The sequence below is a fragment of the Lytechinus pictus genome, chromosome 11 (genome assembly GCF_037042905.1).
Source record: "Lytechinus pictus isolate F3 Inbred chromosome 11, Lp3.0, whole genome shotgun sequence".
NCBI classification, from domain to species: Eukaryota; Metazoa; Echinodermata; class Echinoidea; order Temnopleuroida; family Toxopneustidae; genus Lytechinus; species Lytechinus pictus.
The window spans coordinates 9,163,916-9,177,796 of record NC_087255.1 but is presented as its reverse complement, the minus strand read 5'-3'; the positions used below and the strand labels follow the sequence as shown (position 1 = coordinate 9,177,796).

Sequence of the window (13,881 nt, the reverse complement as noted above, 5' to 3'; positions counted from 1 at the left end):
ATATTGTTTAACTCTTATCATGTAGAATGTGAAGGAGGTAGGTTTGGTCTGGATTGTCTTCAGCAATGCCACTGTGCTCCAGAAGCCTGTGAGAAACAGACAGGACTGTGCAAAGGACAGTGTATTGATGGCTGGATTGAACCATACTGTCAAAGTAAATAAACCCAGTAATGTTTGCTTTTAATCCTCTCTAAAATTGTCAAGCTCTCAGATATATTTCTCACTAAGAAAGCAATTTATTTATTACTGATTTGTTTTATTGAAAGCCAAAATATTATACATGTATGAAATATGCTATGAAAATCTTTAACGTGAGAAATGTTGTTAATACATGTATATGTACATACATTCAGTACACCTGTCAATACTACTGCTACAATATACCACCACCACCACCATCTATTTCAGAATGGTGTAATTTGATTCCACTTCAATCTATCAAAAGTTAAACTTGGTTTAAATGCTGTTTATCTAACTGTTATCATGTAGAATGTTGCTGATGAATGTTGGGGTAAAACAGACTATCCAGCTAAATCACTGAACAACTCTTTTGAGCCTATTAAACTTTGTACTGCTTGAGCTCCTATATACAAATTTATCTGAGCACTTTCAACCTATGCAGGTTATAATACTGTCATAATCTACCTTCATTCGGTATACATATTCAGCATGTATATATACATATGAGCAGTTGGCTCTTTCGTCAAACCTTTGCAAATCTCGGTGGATCAAACCACTTTCTTAGTTTTCACTAAATGGTCATAAGACTTGGGATAAGCTCATAGGTATTGATGTAGATTGGATATGCAAGACACATATTGATAATGTGTTAGCTGCATTGACAATTTTCACAGTGCATGTAGTTTTCAATTATTGATGTATGAATTGTTAGAATTGGAGCCTTGCATGGCGACTTGAATAATAACTTCAATCTCTTTATGTCTATATTGGTTACTAGCAGGAATATCACGCTATGAAGTATTAAGAGTGAATCCATACCAACCATCAAACATCACGTGTTATGCTGAGGGGATCCCAATTCCTGATGCCTCATCAGTTGATCTTCGTCGGCGTATTGATACCAACACTTACAACATCACAGGAATCACCAAGCAATCAAGCTCTGTATTAGGGTCAGAACGGGCTGTTGTCTTTGACATTGAAAGTGTGTATCCACCAGAAGATGGGGAATATGTCTGTGGTCTTATTGTAAAAGACCAGTTCTACCCAACAAGCATTACTAATGCAACTTATGGTGAGCAATATAGCATTTCATCACTCTTTCTTAAACTTGATCCTTTAATACATGTTGGTACTATTGTAGGTGGCACAAGTTGATTCAGTTGTGCAGAATCATTATCAGTATCGTATTTTCTAACTTCTTTGTGCTGTAAGATGAGTCCAATTATTTTGCTGCAGATGTGTTTTTCTCATGGTTTGTGACATATATGAAGAAACTGAACTTTATACTCTCTCACTGGAGTTAAATGAGTGGCAGAAAAGTAAAAGTAAATAACACCATGAATTGTCTTCCTAATCTATATAAAAACAGCAGCCGTATAAACATTGTACTGTTGAAAGTTTATAGTGGTAAAAATATAACAGGTGACAGTGTCTGTTAATATGAGAATATCAGAAGTTAATCAATGAATTCCATAGGTAATTTCTTTAAAGGACAAGTCCACCACAACAAAAAGTTGATTTGAATAAAAAGAGAAAAATCCAACAAGCTTAACACTGAAAATTTCACCAAAATCGGATGTAAAATAAGAAAGTTATGACATTTTAAAGTTTCGCTTAATTTCACAAAACGGTTGTATGCACATCCTGGCTAGTATGCAAATGAGGGAACAGATGACATCACTCACTCACTTTTTCTTTTGTATTTTATTACACGAAATATGAAATATTTTAATTTTCTCCTCATTGTCAAGTGATACAATGATTAATTCCTCACTGAAAATGTGGAATTAAGCATTATTTAATACTACATGTATATGGTTCAGTCAAGTTGGCCCTTATTGTCAAATCTATAAAAAATGAAATATTGTATAATTCAAACAATAAAAAACAAGAGAAATAGTGAGTGACGGACATCATCGACTACCTCACCTAGTTGTGCAGATCACTGTTTGTGTGAAAAATAAGCGAAACTTTAAAATGTCATAACTTTCTTATTTTACATTTGATTTTAATGAAATTTTCAGCGATATGCCAGTTTTAGTTTTCTCTATTTATTCAAGTCAGCATATTTTGGGGTGGACTTGACCTTTAAGTAAGAAATTCATAGTAAGAGATAGATAGTGATGCCAAAAATAATTAGCCAGATATAAAGAGAATACTTTCACGGTTGAATATGCCAGTTGTGTGCTAGTCTAACCAGCACATGATATACCTGCATACTTTCGAGATGTTGGTGAATTATAATGCTATTTTTGGTGGATCTATATTGTTTTGGAAATGCCAAGATTGTAATTCAGTCAATGATAATGGAATAAATCTGCCTCTTTCTGGATTTATTTCAGTTCTCCCAGTCATAAGGATGGCTCCATCTATTGTCAGCAGCACTTCATCTACAGTATCTCTACGATGGAATGCCTGGTCTGCAGGAAAAGACATTGGTGATCCTCCCCTTATAGGATATGATGTATTTGTAAGGAAAGATGGTAACTGGGAAGTGGATCAGAGAGTAGCTGACTCTAGCACTTCAGCTACTGTTAGTAACTTGACTCCTGACACAGACTACATGTTTCGTGTTGCAGCCGTGAGGGAAGGAGAGGGTGGAACAGGACCTTGGTCTCCAAGGAATGAGACAATCACTCTTTGTACAGGTAACTTATAATTACTACTAGGTACCATTTGAATATTTGAGTGTAGAAATTTTGTGTAGCATTGTTTGAGCAGTTGGGGATTTTCGGCATGAGCCAAATACATATTTATTGGAATATGTTTGATTCATGTGTGCACTTAAAATTTTTCATCTGACTTTTTTTTTCAGCACCAAGGTCTCCCCCAACAGGAATACTGGTGACAGCTAACAATCCTAAAGAACTAAAAGTGACATGGAAGGTAATGAAAATGATCAAATGATTAATCTATAACTACTACTATCTACTACTACTACTACTACTACTACTACTACTACTACTACTACTACTACTACTACTACTACTACTACTACTACTACTACTACTACTACTACTACTACTACTACTACTACTACTACTACTACTACAACTACTGCTACTACTACTACTACTACTACTTCTACTACCACTACCACTACTACTTTTACTACTGCCACCACTACTACTATTATTACTGCTTCTCCTACTTCTACTACTACTACTACAGCAACTACTACTTCTCCTCTTGATGTTGCTAATAAGAGTTTTTTAATTTGCACCGTTATCTTGCAGTTCCTCTCTTTGGAATCAGCAAACTGCAGGAGTGGTGTGACCCATTATATGATCTACTATGCTCTCTCTGGTTCATCGTCCACAAACTCTAGCATAGTTTCTAATGATACACGCTCCTATACGATATCAGGTTTAGAGACCTATCTGGACTATACCATTCAGATAAGTGCTTCAAATAAAGATGAGGAAGGTGACAAGAGCAGGGAGACGACTGGCAAAACACTGGAAGAAGGTGAGACTTCAGCCATGTCATTATCTACCTAATGCTGTAATATATTTACCATGCACAAACGATACATGTATATGTATTTGTTTTGTATGAATGTACTACTGCTATGACACACAGATACAGTGCTCTCCAATATATTATGGTAACATTACTCTAAATGCTTTGATAGCTGTATAGCTTTGACAGGAATTGTACTATATGGGCATCATGCATCTTTATGTTCGGCTTTCCGGTATCTATCATTTCTTTTCATTGTCAAAATGTAAGGATCGGTAATGGGAGTGGTATACTTGCAGGATTTATGCAGGAAAGAAGTTGTATCTCTGATATTTGGCAGGTTTCCTTCAAATTGCTGTTCTTGGTTGAACTTTTAGTTTATTGGCTGCTGTATCATATTTTGTAAGTTATAGTTTGTAATAAATTTCTTTTTGCCGAATGTCCTCTCACTTTCATAAACCCTTTCATAATCACGATTGACATGGACCTCTATTTCCTCTACAGTTGCACCTCCACCCATCAATCTGTCTATACCAACGAGTACCACCAGTACCTTCACTGTTACATGGTCCACTCCGATACCGGCTAACCTGAACGGCGACATCCAGAAGTATGTCATCCGCTACCAGCAAACCGATCCACCAACTGCTGATAACTATACGTTGGAGGAAGATACAGACAGTGTGCTTGAGTATACCGTTGAAGGCCTGCAAGCAGAAACCAATTACTCAGTGCAGGTGAGACACCCTTAAATGCATGCGTTTTGTTCTGTTTATGAGACTATGCATATGTCGGGCCCGTTTTATATATAGAGTTGAGTTGGTATCTTTTCTGCAATATTAATATCTGGGATCAAGCAAAGTGCCATCAACATGTGGTAGGTGTTTTAAAAAGTTGTTTGTAAGTTACATGTATGTTATATCACTTGGTACATAATGTACCACCACACATATATTTTGCATGGTTACATAATGTACCACCACACATATATTTTGCATGGTTACATAATGTACCACCACACATATATTTTGCATGGTTACATAATGTACCACCACACATATATTTTGCATGGTTACATAATGTACCACCACACATATATTTTGCATGGTTACATAATGTACCACCACACATATTTTTTTGCCATTGATTATTATTATTCAAACAAAGTACCTACATGTAGCAAAAAAGTTTCCGTCCTCAAAACACAATGACTCATATTTTATATATTGTCAGTACTCTCTTCATGTTTCTCTCTTTTTATTCAGTTTTCTCTCTCCCACTCTGTTTCTCACCCCTCTATCTCTCGCTCTTCTCTGACCTCTTATTTGATCTTCACAGCCAAAAAAGTTTCGTCCTCAAAACACAATGACTCGTATTTTATGTATTGTCAGTACTCTCTTCATGTTTCTCTTTTTTTATTCAGTTCTCTCTCTCCCACTCTGTTTCTCACCCCCTCTAACTCTTGCTCTTCATTGACCTCTTAATTGATGTTCACATCATTGAATATATTCTTTTAGCCAATGTATAATTTATGTGTCCATGTACATGTTTCTTGGAACATCGTTCTCAAGCTCATAGAGCTTATGATGCTCCACTCATATACATGTATATATATACAATATAAATGATTATACCAATATTAATGTTATGTGATGTTGAAAATGATATATACAAATAAAATCAATCAAACTTACGAATGACTGGTAATCCTTTCTTGAGGTAAATTATGCACACCAAATTTCCATAGGCGTTGACTAGGAAAGGGTCACCAGTCAGGGTTGTTGATTTTTTTGATTTTTAAAAAAAAAATAAAAAAAATCTGATTTTTCTTATTTAAATCGGATTTTTATGATTTAAATCAGATGTTTTTTATTTTTTTTCAACGAAATATAATGGTCACACTTAACAAGTTTTAAACTATATTTAAACTGTTTTACACCAATAATAGTGGTCAAGTAGTCTTTTGAACATTGTGTATTGTACTATTTGACACAATAATCCACTTATATACAGGTAATTTTTTTATTTATTTTTTTATTTATTTGCATTATAGAGAGGGACATTTTATGGAAGCCCAAGTAATGTTATGTATTATGTATACATGCAAACTCTTGAAATTTTTATATCAGTCAGTTCAAAATATCCGAAGTGTTACTCCAATGCATGAAGTACTCAAAGAACTTGAGAATTTCCAACAAAATTGAAATTATTAAAGGCATGCAAATATACATGTAATTCTTATCAAATGTACACATATGCCTTCAACTTAAGTAATTGAAAGAATGGGTATTAATAGTAACAAGAAGGAGGTACATACAAGTAGTTCAGCTGTTTTGTAAAAGTATCCAAGTTGTGGACTTTGAGCACCTTTGTAGATTTTATATATTATTTTATTGAAGATTTAACAGTTTGGTGTACATACAGAGAGTTATTTATCATTACTTCGTTAGAAACTTGTTGTTTTCATCAGTTTTGCTTGTTTTACAATTTGAAAATAAAACAGTGGTGTTAAATCAGACTCCATGAGGGTGTATCATTCTTTTAAAGTATCTCTAAAGCATGTGGAACAGAAATGAAAATGATTACATTTAAAGTATCTGTTAAGAAGAAGAGAAAATAGAGAAAACTGATTTTTTTCATAAAAGTTGATTTAAATCAGTGATTTTTTTGAAAAAAATCAAGTGATTTAAATAGCGATTTAAATCATGATTTAAATCGACATGATTTAAATCAAACAACCCTGTCACTAGTCGTTTGTAACTTACGCACAGCTTTATGAAAAACTCACCTTGGGTCCATTTCCTTCTAATTTTTATAATAACAAATTTTCAATAACAGTTAAAAGCTTCTGATTGCTTTCAATCTGATTGGCTGATGGTAAGTTTGTTATATAAAAGTTAAATAATTTTGTTATTATTACCAGTCTTTATAAAATGGGACTCTGAACTACAAAATCTCATGGACGATATTCTGTTTGGTAAAGAAAAAAAAATTGGAAAAAGTTCCATTCTGTTTGATGTATACCTATTTACAAGACATGCTCTATGGTTGCTCTAACATTTGCTAGCATTGAAATGAAGGATTCTATGTCAATACATTGATACAAATATACCATGGTATGCTCTTGTTTTATCCCCCAAATCAATTCCATACAGCATTGAAAGATATAACGTGGGCTGCATTCTTCATGCAGATAATTGAGTCAAGAACCCATACACCTATTTTTAACCTAGTGCTTTCACATACTAAAGTTAGAGCTTGGTTGTGTATTTACCTTGGCTTAATGGCAAACAGTTATTGCAAATACAAGATACACAATCCCCATATTTAGATTTGAAAATTTTCCCTATGAACTGAACATATTTCTTTTTTTAAAGAAAAGATGTTTGCTCTTCAAATACTTACATCACAGACTAGTTCTCGTGTTTCTTTGTAATATTTGTTCTTTCGGCCGCTCCAATGGTAACTTGAGGAAGTGCCTACAAGCAATACTGTCCTGCAATATCATAATTAAGCCTTCTTGAAAACAACTCTTTGCAGCCTTTAATAGTCTCTTTTGGAGGTATATCCTTGTTATAGAGAGCACAGTGCCCCCACAGTGTGTACCACAGTGTGATCACAGTGTTGAACACAATGTGAAACTGCCTTCACATACATGTATGAGAGTGTTAACACTGTGAATCATATTGTGAAATGCAGTGTAAACACTCAAATTTCCACAATGTGAAATCATATTGACACTATTTAATTTGAAAATTCTTAACAGTGTGAATTACATTGTGAAATGCAATGTGAACTGTTTAGCTGTTTGGATTTCCACAGTGTGAAATGATCTTGACACTATTATATTTGAACAGTTTTAACACTATGAAATGCAGCATGAACACACAAATTGTTAAGATGTCTATAGTGTGGATTGATATTGACAATATTGAATTTGAACAATGAATCAGATTGTGGAAAACAATGTGAACAGAGGAACTGTGATGTCAATAATGTGAAATTATATTGACACTATTTATTATATTTGACTATTTTTAACAATGTGAATTGTGTGAAATGCAGTGTGAGCACACAAACTGTTAAGATGTCCACAGTGTGAAATAATATTGACACTGTTAAACTTGAGGAATTTAACTGAGTGTGAATCTCCTTGTTCAAGAATGTGAACACAATGTGAGACAATGACCTCTCTCTGTTTCCTTTTTACGTCTGATTCTCAAATTTCTAGACAGAACAAAAACAAAAAGGGGAAATTAATGTGTAAATAAATTGACTGTGCGGCATGGCAAAGAACCTAACTTCTATGAAGAAACCTTCAATAAGCAAGTTTTTTTCTTTGAAAATTAGGATGAAGTCATTTTCCTGCTAATCTAGGCAACAAGCTATATTCTTCATTGAAATTTCCTGTTTCCATAATCATGAAACTTTGGCAAATTTCTTAGTTTTCCATTGTATTTTGCAGAAATTCAATTCTTAATATCCAACAGATCAGATGAATATCTTCAATTAAATATTCATTTTCAAGAAGTTATGATTAATAGATTTATTTTTATATACTGATGTAAAAGCACTGCGCACTTTTTATTATATGATACAGGTGCAGACTGTGAATAGAGCTGGTTCTAGTGATTGGTCTGAACGTGTTAATGCTAAGACAATAAAATCAGGTAAAACAATCATTATATCTCTGTATTTATTTTCATATTGTCGCAATAAAACTTTAATTCTGATGAAAGTTCTTTGAAACGAAAATGAAATTTCTTTTTTAAAAAGAAAAGAAGAAACAAAAAAAAACGAACAGATTTGTGAATTAAATTTTTGAAAGTAAGTTAATTCATGACTAGGTAAATGTAATTGATGTAGGCCTAACTGAAATATCCTTATGTTGTGTACCATAGAGATGTTTATTATTAGATGCAACAAAACATTGTCAAAACAGTTTAATACTGATGTGTACATTCCTAAATAGATTTCATCATATTAATATGGTCAATTATCCATTAAAAAATCATTTATATTTACTCACCTACACGATAAGGACTATGTGTGATTGTGCCTCATTGAGTGAAAGGTGTTGTGGCTTGGCCCATCCCAAGTTTATCCATCATCACATTTGATGATTGTATTGTATCCTATATATGTTATGTCAAATTGAAACCAAATGTAAGATTCTAACCATTTACATGTAGAGGAAAAATATATCACTGTATATAGCTTTACAGTTTTTACTGCAATTCATTGATAGATCACTATTACGAAACATTTAATACTGCATTTTGTTAAATTGGCAGGGGTAACGCCTGGTCCGGCAGTAGCACCAATAGTAGGGGGTGTGATGGGTGCTTTCATTATAATTGCTCTCGTCGTCATTCTCATCTTTGGCATTCTTCGAAAGTGAGTATGAGCTTCTTAAATCTTTGCACTGAACATTATGAAACCTAGTGCCACAGGCTTATTTCCAAAGGTGATGTGGTCAATCACACATGCAAAACAGTGATGATTTTAAAACAGAATCCAATTTAAATAACAATCAAAATCGAATGAGACAAACTATGTTTGTGTTATGAATGTACAGTCTGTATAGGTAGGATTCATATCAGAGTTCCTGCAAAATGCTGTGGTATATTTGAAATAAATCTATGATAGCCAAGAGGAATTAATTTTGTATTGCTGTATTTTGTAGGAATAATACTACATGCAGGCTTTTGAGAAATTTGACCTGCGGTAAAAAGAGAAAGAAATATGCGTTTTATGTGAAACTGAAAGCAGGAAATTTTGGGGTTTTTGTATTCTTGTTTATTTAACCTGAATCCCAAAGGAAATTAACTTTAACAAAGGTTTTGAAAATGTACAATTTATATTAAGGCATGTATTCCAGGTATTTTCCAGTTTAACCATTTACTTTATTTTACCTGGCAATGTCATAATTTACAAGGAGTGTTGGTTATGATATATTTCAGTTTCATGTTCTATGCTATTTATTGTTTGCACAATGTAGGTCTTTTGCAATAACTAGGTTATTGGATGCTTTTGACCTACTCTCTCTCTCTTTCCCATTCTCTTTTACTGTAGAAGCATAAAGTGTCAGAAATAATTCAGTGAATCCTGTCAATGTATAATTTGTAACCTTTTACAAGAATAATTTTTAACATTCATAAAATTATCTTTTAGTCCACAATACCAGTGAGTTGATTTGAACAATTTATGTAGTAAACAGAAACAAGCATACATGTAACTGTAAGAAATACATCAAACTGTCATGTAAAATGAAAAAAAAGTTTCTTTATAGAGTTTTGCTTGTTTTAACAAACCCATTACATGAATAACCTGGACAGTATGCAAATGAGGAAGCTGATGATGTGACACACACTATTTCTCTTATATTTTTTTTAATGAAATATGAAATAATACTGCATTTTTGTTGTAGATATACATGTAGGATGATAAATTACAATCACAAATGCACATTTGTTATTATACATGTATATGAAATATGAAGCCATTTCTTTTAACATGATAGGAAAAACTATTCAAATATTTGTGCTTATGTGAAAAAAATACAAAATACATAATGAGCATGTAGCATTACAAGTTCGATGTGCATATTACTGATTTGTAAAAAGAGTGAAAGATATAACACTTTCGTCTGGTATCCACTTTGATATATGTTTGGGTTTCTCTATTTACTTTTATCGGGTCGCACTTGAGAGCTGTTATGTTTTATCTTTCTCTATTATCTACTTTAGTGTGTAGTATAGGATGTAAAAGGTAAGGTCTGAGTTTCATCCTTGTTGAGTGTTCATTTCCCTTAAGTCAAGAAATACTTTCTCAAATGTCAAGTAGGCATAGAGTCATGTTTCTTCTGTATTTTTATTCATAAGAGTTCCTTTCAAACCAACAGAAAAGTATTATTGTGATAACCTTTATCAACGCAAGTGAACCTCCATTTATGTGGGGGGGGGTGGTCAGTACTTGTATACATATTTTAATAATTGGAAGTAGATTGAAAATTTTGACATCTGGATATTTTTAATTTGTTTTCTTCATGAGGAATTTGGTATTCCTTTCCATTCCAAAAAAAAGGTTTTGATGAATGAGTTTTAAAATTTTAAAATAATTTATTATTATTTTTTTTTTATAGAAGAAGAAACCAAGAAGAGCAGAATTCAATGCCAAATAATAAGACAAATGGTGAGTTGTTATCATTTAAAATTATTGTTTAAGATCCAAGCAGCGTTTTCAGGCCCATATTTTGTAGCAGTGTTACTTGTCAGATTCATTATTTTGTAGCATGATTACTTGGTATGTTTCAGCTCCAATAAGGAATTTAGAAAGCTTTTATTTAACAATCAATCCAGCTTTACATGAAGGCTTTTTAAAACTAATCAGAAATTAAGAGAAGCATACTGGTGAAAATTTGATGAAAATCACACAAAGAATAAGAAATTTATGAATCATTAAAAATTATTATAATTAGCATTTATACATGTACCAAGAAGGCGATTTAAATTGTAATGTCATTGTCATGTAGGGTAGGGGGAAACTCTTTCATTTGCTCTTACAAACAAAATAACTAAAATGTCATCTTTTGTAAAGGTTTTACTCAGCATGATGCATTTTTAATGAAGTTTAATCATGAGATAGGTAGGCTCTATGTTGTATTATATTACATCCCAATGAAAAAGGTACTTGGGAGTAAACCACAGATAATTGATGAATAAGTGCACAACAAATAAGAGAGATACCACTAGCCATAATCATACTCGCATCACAAACTTCCTAATGTTATATTTACAAGATGATCTACCTTGTTAAACAGCAAACACTTTCCTATTTCTTACTGGGTATCTTCAAACATCTTTACGTTGATTGGTTGCCAGACTTTTAACAAAGATTATAAAAGTCCAGAGTTCAAATTTCAGTCTGGTATTATTATTATACCCTTTCAAAAGCCATTTATGTACATTGTACACCTGCCTAACAATGGAGATTTGCTGACCTAGAGTACATTTTCTTATGATATTAATCAAGTATAATGTTGCAAAAACAATTTTCATACTGGGTAACTTCCCTCCGGCTCTTTTTGTAATAATGATAAGACGTGTTTGTGTTTAGTGCTTGATACCGTGAGAACCTAGTGCAAAAATAGGAAATTAAAGTGATCCAGGTCAAATGTTAATTGAGTTTTAGGGCTTCTGTCAACCAGTATGAGGAGTGCATTGGGAACTTCTGTTTATGAAAGACCTGCCTTCCCAGAACCAACAATAAGTCGCCCAAAATGAACTTTGAAATTTTCATTGAGTTTGGAAGTGCACATCCTAATAGTCTACTAGGAATTTTTATTACCTGGAAGAGTTTTTAAGTACAATTTTTTTTATCTTTTTGTTGATTTGTGTTCTAGATGGGTTTTGGAGTAAGTTCAGATTGGTTGCCACCTTGGCAACCTTGAGCATTTTTGTTAATTAGCCTAATTAACATTACCATCTAATAATGTACACAATATATAATATTACATACAACTCTTAAACTACATGTAGAAAGACTGAAAACATAAATAGTCTAATTTCTCCAAGTAAGATTTGAATTGATATACAACTTGCCAAAAATTAATCAACAATAACCCATGCAAATACATGAACAGCTTTATGAAACACCCACCTACATGTACATGTACATGTACATGTAGAAGCATGATTATTGGTCACATTCAATATCAAATAGCATTGCCCATTACCATTATTTTATTCAATTCATTTAATTCAATTTTTTCCTATTTGAAGTATTCATATACAATGATGAAACAATCTCTGAGTGGAGATTGTAGATTAATGCCTAGCGTAAGGATAAACACAAAAAGTGCAATGAGATTGAACAACAGATCTTGTTCAAAATATCCACTGACCCATGCCTCCTTTACTTGTACAATTCACGCAAGGTGTTCCAGCCGTCATATACGAAAACCAAGAGATCGTGGACCAGAACAAGGCATGCGATAGCTTCTTGTATGATAATGTGGCTATCGAGAAGGACACCTACTTGTATGAAGGAGTTGACATCGTACCTGCAACAGGCTCAACCTCAAAACCAGCCATCCAACCAAGGGTGGAATCCAAAAATGTAAATGGCAAGCCAGTGGCTGTCGTACGACCCGAGAAACCTGAACCCAAGGAAAGGCCTCCACCGCAACCAAAGCCGTTTGCTGTCTATGCCAAAGAGAAAGCCGACATCAACCTCCCCATTAATGATGCTAACCATTATGAGGAACCGGGGAAGAAGAGCGACAAGCCGACGATTGTGCCCAGAGACCGATCAAGGAGTCAGGAGAATCTTGAAGAAAGTGAGGAGCCAGGAGGGGATATTTACCAGAATGTGGCATCTGTAAAAGTGATCTTGGCGACAGACCTTGAGGAATATGTGAAGGACAAGAAACGTGGACAGACCAATGAATTGGCTCAGGAGTTCAGTGTGAGTAGAATAATCCATTCTTTGGGAGAAAAGATCAGTAGCACCCTGAAGTGTTAATCAAGCAAAAGTTTTGAAGGGGCTAGAAATAGTGTATGAAGCAAAATTTGATTAAAAAAGCTGTGACCAAGCAAAGTGAATGGGCAAAGAAATATATCATTTTTGATACAAAATATAACATTTTATACTTTTTAAAATGTTGACATAATATTCAGAAAATAGTATTATATTTATCTCTTTCCCTTCCATTTTCTTTTCTTTATTCTTAGTAGAGAAGATTAGGGTGGGGGTTCCATGCTCCCAAGCCCTCAATCTGTGCACCAGTCGTAGGTCCTGTAAAAAGCTATAGATTTTACAAAATTCATTTTGGAAATATTTAATTTCTATATTCTATTCTTCCCCCTACAAATTCGCAATGCGAATTGTGTTAATACAGTGAAAGTTATGCTTAAAACTCATCTTTTTCAATCTTAAATTGATCATATCGTTTATTGGCCAATTTGATGGTAGATTTATTTATTCATGATCTGGTGAGAAGTAGTTGTAAATTGCATTATTAGTTTTGATACATTTTGTTGTGCAAAGTATTTCTAATTCTATTTCCTTTATACTTCATATTTCCTTCTATTAAGTGCTTAGAGGCAATTTGCAAATTTTTGGTATATAAAATTATTATTATTATTATTTATATTCAACTTACTGTCTTTGGATTTTGAGGTAAATTCGTTTGAATGTTTTCATATAGAGGTAGAGTAAGAGAGCTGCTTCATT

General features: G+C 33.3%; 1 protein-coding gene across 2 annotated transcripts in view; it reads left to right on the top strand.

Annotated features, from left to right (window-relative positions):
- LOC129271735 (receptor-type tyrosine-protein phosphatase alpha-like) overlaps positions 1 to 13,881 on the top strand; it is an 86,278-nt gene that overhangs the window by 42,018 nt on the left and 30,379 nt on the right. The window contains exons 6-15 of one of the 2 annotated variants that reach the window (XM_064106646.1): positions 26 to 154; positions 962 to 1,255; positions 2,526 to 2,831; positions 2,999 to 3,069; positions 3,420 to 3,651; positions 4,150 to 4,382; positions 8,246 to 8,315; positions 8,940 to 9,042; positions 10,790 to 10,839; positions 12,584 to 13,113. In XM_064106646.1, coding sequence (XP_063962716.1) covers positions 26 to 154; positions 962 to 1,255; positions 2,526 to 2,831; positions 2,999 to 3,069; positions 3,420 to 3,651; positions 4,150 to 4,382; positions 8,246 to 8,315; positions 8,940 to 9,042; positions 10,790 to 10,839; positions 12,584 to 13,113 — 2,018 coding nt within the window. Of the gene's footprint in view, positions 1 to 25; positions 155 to 958; positions 1,256 to 2,525; positions 2,832 to 2,998; positions 3,070 to 3,419; positions 3,652 to 4,149; positions 4,383 to 8,245; positions 8,316 to 8,939; positions 9,043 to 10,789; positions 10,840 to 12,583; positions 13,114 to 13,881 lie in introns of those variants that run through there. The other variant, XM_064106647.1, reaches the window with a different exon arrangement.